General features: G+C 32.8%; 1 protein-coding gene across 2 annotated transcripts in view; it reads left to right on the top strand.

Moving 5' to 3' along the window:
• The window catches only part of LOC139498065 (F-box only protein 10-like), a 29,052-nt gene extending 13,827 nt beyond the window's left edge, over positions 1–15,225 (top strand). For both annotated transcript variants that reach the window (XM_071286366.1, XM_071286367.1), the window contains exons 9-16: positions 545–615; positions 4,166–4,318; positions 6,324–6,430; positions 6,984–7,143; positions 8,988–9,157; positions 9,643–9,780; positions 13,634–13,818; positions 14,496–15,225. In XM_071286366.1, the coding sequence (XP_071142467.1) occupies positions 545–615; positions 4,166–4,318; positions 6,324–6,430; positions 6,984–7,143; positions 8,988–9,157; positions 9,643–9,780; positions 13,634–13,818; positions 14,496–14,685 (1,174 nt within the window). In that variant the 3' untranslated portion in view covers positions 14,686–15,225. The remainder of the gene's footprint in view (positions 1–544; positions 616–4,165; positions 4,319–6,323; positions 6,431–6,983; positions 7,144–8,987; positions 9,158–9,642; positions 9,781–13,633; positions 13,819–14,495) is intronic.
• The last annotated feature ends 3,694 nt before the right edge of the window (positions 15,226–18,919 follow it).

Here is an 18,919-nt window from a genome sequence, read left to right as displayed (position 1 = left end):
TCAAAAGCTAGTATCTAGAAGGAAATTTTGTTAAAATGTTGTACCTGTTTATCCGTATCTTACTTATAAATGGACTTAGTTTATCTTGCGGTTAATATTACATACAGTCTGCAATTAAAGTTTTTAAAACATTTATTAGATTCATAAATTATCCTGGATATTTACCAAACTTGGACAGAAGCTTCTTACAATCAAAAGCAAGTATCGAGACGAATATTTTGATTGATTTTTTCACTCCTTTTTGTTGAGCCTACAATTAACAGAAAAAGTAGGTGAGACACTCGGATTCCGTTTTTTTAAATTTTATTTTTCTATATACTTCATTTATAGAAAAATATAGCGAAATCCTATATTTTAAAAATAAAAAAATGATTTGTACCCTCGAGCCCCCTTAATATGAAATGGACTACTGATATTATTACAAATTTTGATTGTAAGAAGCTTCTGTCCAAGTTTGGTAAAAATCCAGGATAGTTTATGAAACTTATAAATGTTTTAAAAACTTTAACATATTTAGCAGAAATTTATGCTTTATATTATTTAGCAAGAACCATATACACAGTGGAAAGGCTGCTGGGATAGCTATCAACGAAGGAGGCACAGGGTATATTGCTGGTAAGCTATAGTTAAACAAATAGAGGCTAGAAAGTAACAACAACAACAATACTTTATTTCAAGAGGGTTACACAGTTAGCTATATAACTAATCTTCCCTGAGGCCCTCATCATGAGAAATCAAACAAAATGCAAACATATACATTGCATACATTAGTATAAAAAGTCAAGTATGATAATAATGTTTAATACAACTTGATAAAATGTGATGAAAAAAAATAAACATAATGACATGATCAGTTTTTAATATTATTGATACAGCTAGGTTGATTTCAATAAATGATCTGTTATTTTGTATTTGAAAGAATTAACATTTGTAATATTTCTTAACGGTATTGGCAAATTATTCCACAAGAATGGTCCAGAATACATAAAAGATTTTTTGAACAATTCTGTTTTTGGTTTAGGGAGTATGAGGTTTCCTTGAACAGCATTTCTCAAGGGGTATGGATTTCTGTCTGAAACATAATGAAACTTGTTAGTAAGATATGATGGGGCATCATTTTTAATGCACTTAAATGTCATCACTAACTTATGATATTTTATTCTCTGTTCAACTGTCATCCAGTTTAAATGTTTGAATAAGGGTGCAGAAGGAGCGAATGGGTCTGTTTCTAGTATTAATCTAGCAGCCCTCTTTTGTAATTTTAATATCCTTTTTAAACCCTTTAAAAGTATGAATTAGTAAGCTCTATTGACAGTTTTTATACGATCGATCGCCAAAAAATATTTGGGTTCGTTCAATGGTATCATGTCGTTGTCATCTGCATTGTCCAAAGACACATTTAGTTTCCAGACAATAACTTTAGTTTAAGTTAATGGATCTCTAGGGAATTTTCCAGAAGGTTCAATGCCACAAAAGGAAGGTTAGGATTGATTTTGGGGGTTGTGGTACCACCAGTTTAGGAATAAAATAAGCTTTTTTTATAGTTTTCTGACAATAATTTTGTGTAAGTGTATGGATTTTTTTGAAATTATACTACAAGGTTTCATATCTCCAAAGGAAGACTTAAATTGAGTTTGGTGGTAATTGCCCTAAACGTTAAGGAATTAGGGGCCAAAAAGAAGCATTTTTCTAATTTCCAGACAATAACTTGTGTTTAAATGTATGCAGCTATCTGAATTTGTACAACATGGTTTCATCACAAAGGGATGGCTGGGTTGAGTTTGTGGGTCATTACTTGAAGGGGGAGGGGGGTAAATTTTTTGGAGTGGGGATTTTGTTTCGATTGTTTTGCATTATATATTTTTCTTCTAATTTTTTTTTTTTTTATATTGATTATATCAGACAATACTACAAATTCTTATAGTCTCTGACCTCATTTATTTGGTGTCAGAAACCTATATTATGTAAAAAATTTAACCACAATCAAGGGTTTGATCTCTGTGGTTGTACCAGGCTGTGCTTGGCGAAGCATTTTATTCTAATTCAAATTGGATTAAGGTACTAGGGTAAAACTATTTATCACATTTGCTGAGGTCCATTTTCATTCATCCATTTTCAATCTTTTCAACTGGAAGATAAGCAACCCACTATTAATTAATTCATCAAAAGTTCTCATCAACTCAACATGTGTTTATCTAAAAGAAGTTTATTATTTCTTAAAAATGTCTGATAACATCCATAAATTTTATTAACTAATAAATGACATGGGACAACATTTCTGATTTTTATAGACCTTCTATGGTTCATTAATGGGAAGAAAGTTTTTTTTAGATCTTTTTTTAGATCACACTCCCTTTGACAGCTGAGAAACTCACAATGTCTGTCTTTACTCAATAGTGAAAAACTATCTCAGTAAAGTGGTTTGAGTTGACAGATTTATCACAGAGAAAGATCATTAAAGGAAAAATTAAAGTAAAAATTACAATTTATCTACAAAGTCAAGCATTTAATTTTGTCTAATTTCGTATTCTTTAACTTCTTAAGGTAGTTTGTTTTCATGTTTTGGGTTTTTTGTCAGATTTTTCGTTGTCTCGAAATCGGTTGACTCGAAATTTCGAATGAGTCGAAGTTTTCACGTGGTCCCGAACTTTATTCCATACAAAAGTATGTAATTTGACTCCTGATGAGTCGAAATTGGATGAGTCGAAATTTCGATTGAGTCGAACTAAATTTACGGTCCCAAGGTTAACAAAAGCATTAAAAATTCATTTTTTATCTCGAACTAATACACATATGTCAAAACATGATCTCCGGGATTTAAATGGATTGAATAGTTAATCTGACAATGCACGTGTAATTAAATTTCCGGTCACTGACCACTGTATTGATTTATGACATGCTATTTCCATGAGTGTTTACCTAAGATTATCTTTTATAGAATTTTGATGAATAATTAGTGATACATTGTTAATGTTCATGAAACAGTATTTAAAATGTTTACAAAACAATTAATTTGTTATTTACACTAATGAGCTTGGATGTGTATAAAGTGAGGATTATGGCTTCTGTTGATGATCACCTATAAACTACTCAAACGGCGTCTTCAATCTTTTTATATTTTCTTTTGAGAAGAAAAAGTGAGATAAAACAAAATTAATAGAAATCAAATTTTTCTTAAATCTCTTGTATCCGAGAATAAACAATTTTGTCAGCGAAAACCCACTGAATAACGAAACTATCGATTGGAAATTACTCTCTTGTTTTAAATTAAAACAATTGAATAAGTAAAAATTATGTCATTTACTCATTATAATAATAAAAGACTGTGACATACAAATACATCGATCTGATACTAGAATATCGATCTCCTTGCCATATTCACCCGGATTTATTTTAGTTTTACCAAGCTAAGCAAGAGTTGTGTCCCTTAGATTGTTGAACTTCCGGTGTTCGTTTGAGTCGAACTACGTGTATCTCGAAATATTTCTCTGGTCCGGCTGACTTCGACATAACGAGAGTCGACTGTATTTTGAAACTGAGAAGCGAACTCCCTTAAGCTTTGAATTTATCTTAGAGTTCTGTGCTTTTGTTAATGTTTTTTTCTGACTAGATGGTGGAAAACACCATCAAGCACAATTTGTAAATTGTATTAAAATTGAAAGCATGTGTTTTTATACATCCGTCTGTCTGTCTGTCTCGCGTTCACATTTGGCACCGTAACTTTAGAACCACTTATCCAAATTTCATGAAACTTAACATAGCTGTTTCTTATGATGGTCAAACTATCTATATACTTTTTGGTGAAAATAGGATTTAAACTTTTTGAGTTACAGGTTTTTATAACTAAAACAGGGGGGAGGGGGGGGGGGGGGGTTTACATGTTGCGCTGTGTCTCAAAAACGATTTATGACTTTTGCTTAAAACTTTACACACTTCTTAGTTATATTAATCTCAAGACCTGTATACTTTTTGGTGATGATTAAAAATTTTACTTTAGAGTTATTAGTTTTTTTGTAAAAAAAAAGGGGGTACTCACATGTCAGGTCCTATCTCAGAAACTATTGATATTGCATAAAACTTCACACACAAAACAAAAGAAGTATCATTCAAGCGTGCACAGCTGTTTATTAATTTTTGTCCTTATTATTTTCTTCTTTTTTTAAAGACAATGTTATATCTGAGAACCATTGGGGAGGTGTAGACATACGACACGGAGGTGACCCAGTTATAGTCCAGAATATCATCTGTAACGGTCTGTCTGATGGTGTTGTTATTGGAGAGAAAGGAAAGGGCAGCATAGAAAATAATGTGATATCAGGTAAGGATAGAGAGAAAGGAAAGGGCAGCATAGAAAATAATGTGATATCAGGTAAGGATAGAGAGAAAGGAAAGGGCAGCATAGAAAATAATGTGATATCAGGTAAAGATAGAGAGAAAGGAAAGGGCAGCATAGAAAATAATGGGGTATCAGGTAAGGATAGAGAGAAAGGAAAGGGCAGCATATAAAATAATATGATATCAGGTAAGGAATCACAGCTGTTGTAAGTAGTATTGTGGATTCATTATTTTTCGTTGGATACCAATTTATTTGGGTTTCGTGGGTATAGGTGAACCACGAATTAAAATGTTCAACGAATAGCATATTTTCAATAGACTTTGTATACAGAGATTGGCAAAACCACGAAATCAAATATCCTCGAATATGCAAGTTTTCAGCAATCCACGAAAATTGACATCCACGAAAATAAATGAATTCACAGTATTGTGGTTCAGAGAAAGGTCAAAGACAAGCAATGTTTTATCTAGTAAGAACATCAAGAGAGTTTTAAAGGAAGTCTTTTCAAAAATATTTACAGTAAAAATCATTTGGTTAGAACTTTCTAAGAACTATGGAATCAATGAAAAAAGTAGCATAGAAAAACATATTAAATCAGTTTAGTTTTACATTTTTAGATACCATTTCATTCAGCGGTATTGTTGAAGAAGTATAGCATCACATTAATTATAAGAAATTGGTATAATATAAAAAAGAAGATGTGGTATGATTGCCAATGAGACAACTATCCACAAAAGACCAAAATGACACAGACATTAACAACTATAGGTCACTGTACGTCCTTCAACAATGAGCAAAGCCCATACCACATAGTCAGCTATAAAAGGCCCCAATAAGACAATGTAAAACAATTCAAACGAGAAAACTAATGGCCTTATTTATGTTAAAAAAATGAATGAAAAACAAATATGTAACACATAAACAAACGACAACCACTGAATTAAATGCATATGACTTGGGACAGGCACATACTTACATATAAATATGGCGGGGTTAAACATGTTAGCGGGATCTTTACCCTGCCCTTAACCTGGGACAGTGATATAACAGTACAACATAAGAACGAACTATAAAAATCAGTTGAAAAAGGCTTAACTCTGCAGATGGACAAAAATACAAGTGGACGTGGCCCTGTACTTATACATCCCGACACAAAAAGACACAATGAACAGATCTGAGAGTACTCACAGTTATCTGACAGCTAGTTCAAAGCCACTTACAACTAATAAAAAAATCATGCATCTAAGACTAAACTTATTTTATGGTCCTGAAAAATTTCTCCTGTTTATATGAAGGACTCAAATCTATGGCAGATTCCTTATCTATGGCAAATGTGACATTAAACGTCAAACAGATTTTTGTTTTCTCAAAATCTATGGCATATCTTTAAATTGCGTGATTTTCTGGGGAAAAGAGTAGCATATAATATCGCCATATAACATTGTCGCCCCCGCTAATGATTGTGGAACCAATAGATTTGAACACCATTCCAGATGAAGGTATATATAAAAATATGACAAAGATTTGGTATAACATGACATCATATTTGCCATAGATTTGGAACCCACCAAAGATTTGAGTTCTAACAATGTACGTTTAACCCCGCGACATTATTTATGTATGTGCCTGTCCAAAGTCAGGAGCCTGTAATGCAGTGGTTGTCGTTTGTTTATGTGTTACATATTTGGTTTTCGTTCATTTTTTTACATAAATAAGGCCGTTAGTTTTCCTCGTTTGAATTGTTTTACATTGTCTTATCGGGGCCTTTTATAGCTGACTATGTGGTATGGGCTTTGCTCATTGTTGAAGGCCGTATGGTGACCTATAGTTGTTAATGTCTGTGTCATTTTGGTCTTTTGTGGATAGTTGTCTCATTGGCAATCATACCACATCTTCTTTTTTATAAATATAGAGAATCATGTCATTAGTTATTTCAAATTTCATTTCACTCCACATGACAATCTAACATCCATCTATATCACCACAGGGAATTCTGGGTGTGGAGTCTGGGTTACTACTGCTTGTCAGCCTATGATCCATGGGAACCAGATTAACAACAATGGAAGTAATGGAATCACCTTTGTAAACAAAACTGTGAGTATCCATGGCTACATCAAAAAACAACTTATGAATATACCCAAGAAAATTGTTTAAAGGTCTCAAACTTTTATAATGTAAAAAAAATTTAAAGAAATTTTGATTATGCAACAAAAGGAACAGGAATAGAAAAATACAAGGAACCACACAAAGACAAGAATAAAAAATATACGGGGCAGATAGCCTAACTTGATGTGGTGGTGTTGAACCAATTTAATGTGGACTCACACCTCTCCCTTTTACTCTTTTGACCATTTGTCCTAAAAGTAAAACACACAGTCAAAATTTGCAAAGCCCAGCTGACAAAAGGATGACCACACAATGAAATAAAGTATGACACATAAAGTAGTACAAAATATGCTTACTACAAAGTGCTGGAGGCTAAGAAAGCTACAGTTGTTGGTTGAAATGTCTGCTCATGAAAATCAGCAATCCCGCATCACGCTTAGACCCCAATGAGACCCACTTGATAATGGTCAGTTTTGAATACATGTAACACACATACATGTTTTTTGTTTGTTTATTTACAATTATTTACTTTTTTAATCAGGATTTGTCCCATGAAGGGGAGACAATGAATGTTGACATAGGAGAAATGACGAGTCAGCGTAGCATGCAGATGTGGCAGTTATTTAATGATGAACAGCCACCACCACGGAGAATGTGTACCAGAGCCACTGTGGAATATAACAGCATATACCACAATAATGGTAAACTCAACAAAACACAATTTGTCTCCCAAATTTATTTTACATGAATTAGTTTACATGAAATACTGTTAAATGGAAAAAATTTATGATGCGTTTGTTTTTTTGCTAATTTAACGATAAGGAAAAAGTCTTGAAAATATGACCTCCAATTAAGGATGTTCGCTTTTCATGTAAATGAATGTGTTTCAGCTAATATTCAGAATCCTCTGGTTTTATCCATGTCTTGCCATTAAAACAATTTGCACACTAACCCGTACTTTTCTTTTCATTATTTTATTACAAATAGTTTTAAAAGCCATTTTTGAAAATCTAATAAAATCCTTGTTATTTTTTCATTGTATTTGAAAGAAAAAAAGGTGTCAATGTTAAAATATGAAAAATTTAGAGAGAACCATATCCCACTAAAGTTTCAATGGCTCATATTGGAAATATAAGCACACAGACCTTTAATTTTTTTTCTGCTTTTTTTAGTTTCTTTATTTATGAATTATCAATTTATAACCGTATTTAAAAAAGCTTGTAATTTTGAAACAGAGAAGTGAACATCCTTAAATTTATTTGAGTAATATGATACATTTAAAGGTTTATCAATATGAAACATGTATTTTGGAAATACTACAATAGTAACCATAAATATTAGAAACTACAACAAACTCAGCATAACTGTCTTCTTACTTGACACAGCAATTTTAAGCATTGATAAATCAAAATAATAGACCTTATTGCTTTTTGGGAATTTGCGACAAATGACTTGAGAATCTGTGACACTTGAACTATTGACATCATACAATAAAATAGTCTTTTTTTGTATCGTCAGACATTTTCTTTTGTGAGCACTGACATTAAAATTTACTTTGCAATGTCCAGTAATGAAGGACAAATAGCTATGAGGTGTTTAAAGGATAACATAGGGCTCAGAAGCCTTAATTAGTCAGGCAAATAAGGGGATAAGTAGCAAACACATGAACTAAATATTTATAACAAGAATGTGTCCTAAGTACACGGATGCCCCATCTGCACTATCATTTTCTATGTTCAGTGGACCATGAAAATGGGATAAAATCTGTAATTTGGCATTAAAATTAGAAAGATCATGTCATAGGGAACATGTTTACTAAGTTTCAAATTGATTGGACTTCAACTTCATAAAAAACTACCTCGACCAAAAACTTTAACCTGAAGTGGGACGGACGGACGGACGGATGGAAGGACGCACAAACCAGAAAACATAATGCCCATAAATGGGGCATAAAAATCTAGGAAATATTTGGTGAGCCAGCATAGAGGGAAGCTTTTCTGAAAAATGTAAATGTTTGAGTTTTTTTTTATATGAGTGACAACATTAATTAGGAAAAAAATCTAATCAAATCCTCTTCTGCTTCTGAAATTTTAAAGCAGACTTTTTTTTAGAGGTTTGCATTTTCATTACACAAGTGCGTCACTGTTGGAGATGTCCTGTGGTGTCTGTTGTTGATGGAAGATGTTTATTGCTGTCACATAGTGTTGTCATTTAAGTGAAATATTTTAACATTGTCACAAAAGTAGGAGGTTTGGCTAGCCATAAAACCAGGTTGAACCCATCATTTTTTCTTAAAATGTCTTGTACCAAGTCAGGAATATGGTAGTTGTTATCAAAGAGTTCATTTCTATGTATGTTGCATTTGTTTTTGTTGCATTTCAGTGTTCCTGTTGTTCTTTTTTTGTTCTCTAATAGATAAAGTGTTTCCCTCTGTTTAGTTTGTTACCCAGATTTCTTTTCTCTCAATCAATTTATGACTTATGAACACCTGTATACTACTGTTGCCTTTATTTATAAAGCTCTGTCAAGAAAACCATAATTTCAGGTTGTGGAATAAAAAGTAATTTTGGTGATGAGTTGGTAATTCAGTGTAATGCTGTCCATGGTAATAGAAGGGATGGTATGCTACTGAACCAGAACTCTCCTGTGTTGGTCAAAGACAATAGTGTCACATGTAATAGTGGTAATGGTATTATAACAGACAATCAAGGAAAGGTAGGGTTATCTCCCCTTAAACTAACTCTCCTGTATTGGTGAAAGATAATAGTGTTACATGTAATAGTGGTTATGGCATTATAACAGACAATCAAGGAAAGGTAAGGTTATCTCCAGTTCTGCCAACTTTTCATGAAGCAAATGCGTGAGATTTGGCCAAAATTGAAAAGATCAAAGAGAAAAAAACAATAGATTTTGCCACCAAAAAAGCATGAACATGCATGAGTCTCACACTAAATGCGAGAGACTTGGCAGCCCTGTATCTCCCTTCAGACAGACTCTCCTGTCTTAGTGCAAAATGGTTTATTATTATCTATGTTTCAATTTAATAAAGAGAGTAGATATCTACCTAGTTATATGACTGTTTTCAGGATGTATTATTTTGGTATACCTTGTTCAGTCCAATATTTAACATTGTATATAATAAGTAGTTTAAGTGGACAACGTGAACAAAAGTCTATAAATTCATTTTTTTCCAATTTAAGATAAAAATCCAAGGCAATGGTGTATATGACAACAGAGACCATGGTATTATCAGTCAGTGTGAGGTCATAATTGAGGACAATGATGTGGTTGGTAACCAGAGGAGTGCAATACAACTAGACAGAAACCCCTCTGTAAAGGTAGGTTACCAAAATAACTTTATCTTTAGCAGAAGTTTTGTATTAATAGTTTACTGTAAACAAACTAATATTCGTGAGTGATTTATTTTCCCTTCTTAAGGGAGTAAAGAATTAAGTGAATATAAATGATCACAGACATCTGAAATGTTTTCTTATTTAACTACATCAAGCAAATTTGAAAATCACTACCAGTAAATAAAATTGCCACTATACAGGTAAATAAGGATTAACAAGAATAAAATAAAATCGAAAATAAGTTGGTTTACAGTGTTTCATAAGCTTTAAGACTTTGATAAACAGATCTAAAAAGGTATTGTATTTATGAAGGTAATGCAGATACTGCTTCACATGTGGTACCTCTCATGTTAAGTCACATGTGGCATATCTCTTGTTAAGTCACATGTGGCACCTCTCATATTAAGTCACATGTGGCACCTCTCATATTAAGTCACATGTGGCTCCTCTCATATTAAGTCACATGTGGCACATCTCATATTCAGTCACATGTGGCATCTCTCTTGTTAAGTCACATGTGGCACCTCTCATGTTAAGTTACATGTGGCTTCCTTCCTGTTATTTCAAATGTGGCTCCTCTCATGTTAAGTTATATGTGGCACCTCTCATGTTAAGTTATTTGTGGCTTCCCTCCTGTTAAGTCAAATGTGACACCTCTCATGGTAAGTTATATGTGGCACCTCTCATGTTAAGTGACATGTGGCCTCTCTCATGTTAAGTTACATGTTGCACCTCCAAAGTTAAGTACCATGTGTCTTCCCTCCTGTTAAGTCAAATGTGGCAGGTTTCATTTAAAGTTATATGTGGCACCTCTCATGTTAAGTTACATGTGGCCTCTCTTATGTTATGTTACATGTGGCATCTCTCCTGTATAGTTACATGTGGCACCTACCATGTTAAGTTACATAAGCCACCTCTCATGTTATGTTACATGTGGCACCTATCATGTTAAATTACATGTGGCATCTCTCATGTTGAGTTACATGTGCACCTATCATGTTAAGTTACATGTGGCACCTCTCATGTTAAGTTATATGTGCCACCTCTCATGTTAAGTTACATGTGGCACCTTCCAATGTTAAGTTACATGTGGCACCTCTAATGTTAAATTACATGTGGCACCTCTCATGTTGAGTTACATGTGTCACCTATCATGTTAAGTTACAAGTGGCACCTCTCATGTTAAGTTATATGTGCCATCTCTCATGTTAAGTTACATGTGGCCCTTACCAATGTTAAGTTACATGTGGCACCTTTAATGTTAAATGACATGTGGCACCTCTCATGTTGAGTTACATGTGGCACCTCTAATGTTAAATTACATGTGGCACCTCTCATGTTGAGTTACATGTGCACCTATCATGTTAAGTCACATGTGGCACCTCTCAGTTTAAGTAACATGTGGCTTCCCTCCTTTTAAATTAAATGTGGCACCTCTCAATTTAAGTTATATTTGGCACCTCTCATGTTTAGTTACATGTGGCCTCTCTCATGTTCAGTTACATGTGGCATCTCTCAGGTTAAGTAAAATGTGGTTTCCCTTCTGTTAAGTCAAATGTGGCAGGTCTCATGTTAAGGTATATGTGCCACCTCTCATGTTAAGTTACATGTGGCATCTCTCATGTTAAGTTACATGTGGCCTCTCTCATGTTAAGTCAAATGTGGCAGGTTTCATGTTTAGTTATATGTGGCCTCTTTTATGTTAAGTTATATGTGGCACCTCTCATGTTAAGTTATTTGTGGCTTCCCTCCTGTTAAGTCAAATGTGACACCTCTCATGGTAAGTTACATGTGGCACCTCTAATGTTAAATTACATGTGGCACCTCTCATGTTGAGTTACATGGGGCACCTATCATGTTAAGTTACATGTGGCACCTCTCATGTTACATGTGGCACCGCTCATGTTAAGTAACATAAGACACCTATCATGTTAAGTTATATGTGACACCTTTCATGTTAAGTAACATGTGACACCTATCATGTTAAGTTACATGTGGCACCTCTCATGTTAAGTAACATGTGACACCTATCATGTTAAGTTATATGTGACACCTTTCATGTTAAGTAACATGTGACACCTATCATGTTAAGTTACATGTGGCACCGCTCATGTTAAGTTACATGTGGCACCTATCATGTTAAGTTACATGTGGCACCTATCATGTTAAGTTACATGTGGCACCTATCATGTTAAGTTACATGTGACACCTATCATGTTAAGTTACATGTGGCACCTATCATGTTAAGTTACATGTGGCACCTATCATGTTAAGTTACATGTGGCACCTATCATGTTAAGTTACATGTGGCACTTCTCATGTTAAGTAACATGTGACACCTATCATGTTAAGTTATATGTGACACCTTTCATGTTAAGTAACATGTGACACCTATCATGTTAAGTTACATGTGGCACCTATCATGTTAAGTTACATGTGGCACCTATCATGTTAAGTTACATGTGGCACCTATCATGTTAAGTTACACGTGGCACCTATCATGTTAAGTTACATGTGGCACCTATCATGTTAAGTTACATGTGACACCTATCATGTTAAGTTACATGTGACACCTTTCATGTTAAGTCACATGTGGCACCTATCATGTTAAGTTACATGTGGCACCGCTCATGTTAAGTTACATGTGGCACCTATCATGTTAAGTTACATGTGGCACCTATCATGTTAAGTTACATGTGGCACCTATCATGTTAAGTTACATGTGACACCTATCATGTTAAGTTACATGTGACACCTTTTATGTTAAATTACATCTGGCACCTATCATGCTAAGTTACATGTGGCACCTATCATGTTAAGTTACATGTGACACCTTTCATGTTAAGTTACATGTGGCACCTATCATGCTAAGTTACATGTGGCACCTATCATGTTAAGTTACATGTGACACCTTTCATGTTAAGTTACATGCGACACCTTTCATGTTAAGTAACATGTGACACCTATCATGTTAAGTTACATGTGGCACCTATCATGTTAAGTTACATGTGGCACCTCTAATGTTAAATTACATGTGGCACCTCTCATGTTAAGTTACATGTGGCACCTATCATGCTAAGTTACATGTGGCACCTATCATGTTAAGTTACATGTGACACCTTTCATGTTAAGTTACATGTGGCACCTATCATGCTAAGTTACATGTGGCACCTATCATGCTAAGTTACATGTGGCACCTATCATGTTAAGTTACATGTGACACCTTTCATGTTAAGTTACATGCGACACCTTTCATGTTATGTAACATGTGACACCTATCATGTTAAGTTACATGTGGCACCTATCATGTTAAGTTACATGTGGCACCTCTAATGTTAAATTACATGTGGCACCTCTCATGTTAAGTTACATGTGGCACCTATCATGTTAAGTTATATGTGACACCTTTCATGTTAAGTAACATGCGACACCTATCATGTTAAGTTACATGTGACACCTTTCATGTTAAGTTACATGTGGCACCTATCATGTTAAGTTACATGTGGCACCTCTCATGTTAAGTAACATGTGACACCTATCATGTTAAGTTACATGTGGCACCTCTCATGTTAAGTAACATGTGGCACCTATCATGTTAAGTTATATGTGACACCTTTCATGTTAAGTAACATGTGGCACCGCTCATGTTAAGTTACATGTGGCACCTATCATGTTAAGTTACATGTGGCACCTCTCATGTTAAGTAACATGTGACACCTATCATGTTAAGTTACATGTAGAATTATACTTAGAAATGTTACGACACAAATCACATGGAAAAAATGTCTCTAGTTATACAGTTATATGAATAACATATTTAAAAAAATATGAATTTCAGGTTGTAAAGAACAGAATTCATTCCAAATCAGACAAAGCCATTATCATGACAACCATTTCTGAAGGTCAGATCCATGACAACACCTTGTTTAAAGGTCAAAGAGATCCACTTCAGTGTTCATCAGATTCCAAGTGTACTGTGAAAAATAATGAAAATATTGACATGGATATAAAAACCAATGCCAGGTATGATATTACTAGTAGAAAAACTGTAAAATTAGAAATTATTGCGATGTTTTTATTATTGCAAAAATGTGATACGGTTATAATCGCAATAATTCAAACTCACATGTTGAAATATTTTTTGTGAATTAAACATCATTTTTCAAAATATCACAAAAATTAAAATAACATTTTATATTAAAATGACAAAATCACAATAATAAATGCACACAATAATTTCTGAATTTACAGTATACGCTTTTACTACCCTTTTAAAATTATTTAAAGAAAGATTCAATACATGTAATCACATTTTTTGCTGGGATCATGAAAACATGATTTCTATCAAGGTTTTCTTTTATTTACCTGTTCACTTGATAATTCCCACTTTGTAACATGAGATTTTTAAGGGTTATCTCGCCTTTAAATGTTGGGAATGGGGGAGGAAAAAAAATGCTGAACTCTGAGGAAAACTCAAAACAGAAAGTCCCTAATCAAATGACAAAATTAAAAGGTAAAACATATCAAAAGAGTGGGTAACAACTGTCATATTCCTTACTTGGTACATGGATTTTCTTATAGCAGAACATGGTGGATTAAACCTGGTCTATAGATAGCTAAACCTCTCACTGCAAATGAATTGAAAAACCATAATTTACTAGTATTGCTTTTTAAATCCATATTTTATAACTGTTTTTCAGTGATGAATTAAATACAAGCAAACATGGCAAAGACTTTAGTCTTCTGAAGGATCCACCAGCTAGACCTCACATAGAGGCTCCACCCAGAATTATCAGGGCACCTGCCAATCAAATAACAACTGTAACCAGGGTAACCATACCATCAGACAATCAGTGTCAAGATGGAAGTAAACTGTGTATAATATTATAAATGTTGCATTTGTAAAAACACTTTTGATTGGTTAAAAGTATGATATGGATGTAACAGAATATTTGATTGGTTCAAAATTCAAAGATTCATCAACAAGAAAGATGACAATCTTATACAAATGTTAGTATGTCGTTCTCATTATGTTCCACTTGTATTGCTAACTGTTTATTACCATGTCCAAACTTGCATTTAACAAGATTTTTATTTTCACTTTATGTATTATTAGCTTAGCTGTTTCCTTTACTACTTTTATTACTGTGTAATAAAATGTGTTGAGTTAATGAGGCAAACTGTATAAGTTTTTGGACATACATAATTACACCATAAAAGTACACAATTTTAAGAAATAACATATCAGTAAGACCTTATTTCTTCTTATTTAATAAAAGACATATTTAATGCTAGTCTTTCAAATTTTATTTTTATTATTTATTCATATGAATTATATTAAGATGATATCAAACACCTTGACTCAATTATTTGGCCCATTTGATTTATATAAAATTTTGAAATATATTTACTTTGATCTTTTGACAAAAATATGAAAATTTCAAAAAACTTGATCGCCACACTTTATCAGAAAAATTTCATTAGATATACAGCAATTTAACAACACAATAATTTTGAAATTTTTTACTGAGTTATCTCCCTGTAGTGTAATGTACCACCATAACGATGCTCACATCTTAGTTCATTAATGCAGCCTTTGTTCAAATATATTGTGATATATATTTTAGAATCAATATTTAGATTTTCTATTGTTTCTCTGTTCAGAAATGTCTGAAAATCGACAATTGTTGTTACTTAGATTTATCATGATATCCTTCTGTGATGTAATTAAATAGTCCCATATAGTTATATATATATATATATATATATATATAAATAGTTTTGTATTTAGTAGAGTTATTTTATTTGCACTAGTTATATTTTTGAGCAATTTACATTTATCATGATATTTATTTGTATAGACTTTATTTCTACACTTGTTATATCCTGCATATTTAACCTCTTAACCTTGTTTTGTTTGTTTAAAGTATTAATTTTATGAGAAAAAATACTATATATATGGTTGTGGCCTGTTATCAATTTATTTCATGAATAGATATTTCTCATATCACACTGCATGGAGGGTGATACAATAATCTGCTTTAATTTGATTGGCTCGTTGAGTATCACAAGACAATATTGCGGCATTTCCATTGGCTTTTTGTAAGGTCATTGTTGATTTTCAAAGGATAAGACGATGTACATTTCTTCCATTGCAACATGCATTTATGTGATTTCTTTAATAATATACAAATCACTCGCCTGTCATTCCACCATATAATTTTCTTTTTGTCAAAGGAGTAGGTTCAGTAAGACCCCTTTTTGGCCCCAAAATATAGCAGTTTTACAAAATTGTGAAAATGTAATCTTCTAGCTATTTATTGGAAAGTAGAATGCTTCTGCTACATGAACATGGGCTGTTTTTGACAATACAATGAATATATATCGGAGACTAGCATCAGTAAGTCATGCTAAATTACTGAAATCTTCACAAATTTAGAATTTTTAGTTAAATTTCAGAGGATTTCCGTCTTAAATAAAAGTGGCCGCATTAGTGTTCATTCATAATATTGAAATGTAAAGTGTATTTGATTATAATACATAACATATATAAAGGTTGAGGATGAACACTTTCATTTTTGACAAAAAACATCTGAAAAGAGAACCATTCACTTTCAGATAGAAATTTGGTATCTTGATAATTGAATTAATTTTGTGATTGGATAAATCTTATGTTCTGAGAATGCATCTTTCAATGCCTAGTAACATAAGACTTTAAAGTTTGGAATCTTTTGTCTGTTGTTATACCAAAAGATTGGATTGTATTTGATTCTTTCTTAAGGATGTACTTAGGTGAGGTTAGGTGAAAATTAATAGATTAAGAATTTAAAATTGATACTATAGGCTAGTAGAGGACCAATAAACGATACAAATAAGCCAAAAATATTGATAGGTCATGGACCTCCTTTTTGAGATATTTGAGATTTAAAATATGGCGGGAAAAGGCTAACTCAGACTTTTACCTTATAATTGCATTGGTTCTTATTTGGGTCTCAAAATAAAAGAAAGAAAATCAACAAACTTCTAAAAATTTGATAAATGACCTTTCATGAGCTATTAAGTCTTATATGAAAAAATAAATGGGTGTTATGGGTCAAAATATTTGCCATTGTATTGTATGGAAAAACACCAAGGAGTCCAAACATTTGACACAAATTCCAAAACCTCACCTAAGTACATCAACTATTGATAAACTAGGATGTAGCCATGTTAGCAAATTGATTTACTGCCAGATGAATAGGAGAAGATGTATACAATGATATTTTATCAAAACATGAACAGTAAGTAGGGTTCTCATTTTGGATTTTTAAATGCATGTCTAGGGACTCATAGTTTTTTGTCATGGTGAGTCCATGAGTGAGAAAAATTATATACATGTACTATTGCTTTATAATTTATTATTTCAGTCTCTGTGACCTAAAAGAGCAAGGCGATGAAACCAAAATAAGATTTGTCTTAAACTCTTGCTATAGAAAAGCAATATATATGCTCAGTTGACATTTTACAATCTTGATGCATTTTTGGACTCTCCAGTTTTGAACATGTTGAGTCCAGACAGATTTTCAGGACTCAATGACTCACCTTAGTGAGAACTTGGCAGTTAGGAAGAATAGATATAAATTTGAAATGAATTAATTTACCTTTTATTATTTCTCATTAACATTGTGTATGTTATGTAATAAGTCGTTAATGCTTTTTTGTTAGACCAGAGTATTTAGTGCTCATATTTTAATAAATTCAAATAGAAAACAAAAATTGTTTTATTTCATATTTTTGGTATTTGTTCAAAAGCCTACTACCATGACTACAATCTATTTTCCTCGTTTAGCCTCAAAATGAGTTTCTGCATATCATCCCAAATTGTTTTATTTCATATATTTGGTGTTTTTTCAAAAGCCTACTACCATAACTACAATCTATTTCCCTCATCTAGCGTCTAAATTGGTTTCTGCATATCATCCCAAACTGTTGTTTGAGTGATGATTAAATAGCTGTAAAATTATATGCCCCTTTCAAAATAAATATAATCACAAAAAAAAACTGAAGTCCAATGAAAATTCAAAATGAAAAGTCCCTAATCAAATGGCAAAATCAAAAGCTCAAACACATCAAATGAATGGATAACAACTGTCATATTCTTGACTTGGTATAGGCATTTTCTTATGTAGAAAATGGTGGATTAAACCTGGTTTTAAAGCTAGCTAAACCTTTTACTTGTATGACAGTCGTATCAAATTCCATTATAATTACAACGATGTCTGAATCAAACAAACAGACAAAAAACAAACAAATATGTAAAAAATAAGCTCAAAAAGGTATATAGCCAAAGCACATCATAAAAATTTAAAAGACAAGAACACACAAATTTACCATTGCACAATAAAACAACGACGATATATACAATACACAGCCACGTCATATGTATCAAAGAAACACAAAAAGGCATATAGAAAAAGCACATTTAAGTTATCAAAATCAAGAGACAAGAATACACTTTTTTTACAATAGCATAATTACAAAATGACGGTATGAATAAGTACTGAGTCACGTCATATGTATCAAAGAGACACATACAGCCATACAGACAAAGCACATAAGAAAAAAAGAAAAACAAGAATACAAAAAATGTTATAACACAATAACACAATGATGTGATGTATAAGTACAGAGTCACGACAACGGACATGACCAAAATTAGACCAAACAGCAAAAGTAATATTCATAAAGACAAATAAGAGAATGATATAACACGCCACCAAGACGACAAACAACGGCAGTACCCATAATCTATAATTCAAGACCGTCGTGTATTATTTGTAAAGTTAATATGGAATATATTTATCAACAAGGTCTTGGTACCTTCCCATTCCGTTGAACTTTTTTTTTAAAGGACAGCGTTCTTTGATATAACCCTTGGTCCGTCTACTTTCTACTAAGACACTCGTGGCGTTTAACAATTTCTGAGTAGGAACTGCAAGCTCTTGAATACCGAATAAGTTGGGAAATGTTTATCTAATATACAGGTGAAGTTGGTATTTTGCCACTTAGGGGGGATTGATAATTTCAAAACTAAAATCGTTTGTCATAGATTCTGGTACTGAGATCAGCGTGTTTGTCAAATTCG

The sequence above is a fragment of the Mytilus edulis genome, chromosome 12 (assembly GCF_963676685.1).
Source record: "Mytilus edulis chromosome 12, xbMytEdul2.2, whole genome shotgun sequence".
NCBI classification, from domain to species: domain Eukaryota; kingdom Metazoa; phylum Mollusca; class Bivalvia; order Mytilida; family Mytilidae; genus Mytilus; species Mytilus edulis.
This window is presented reverse-complemented; position numbering and strand designations above follow the sequence as displayed.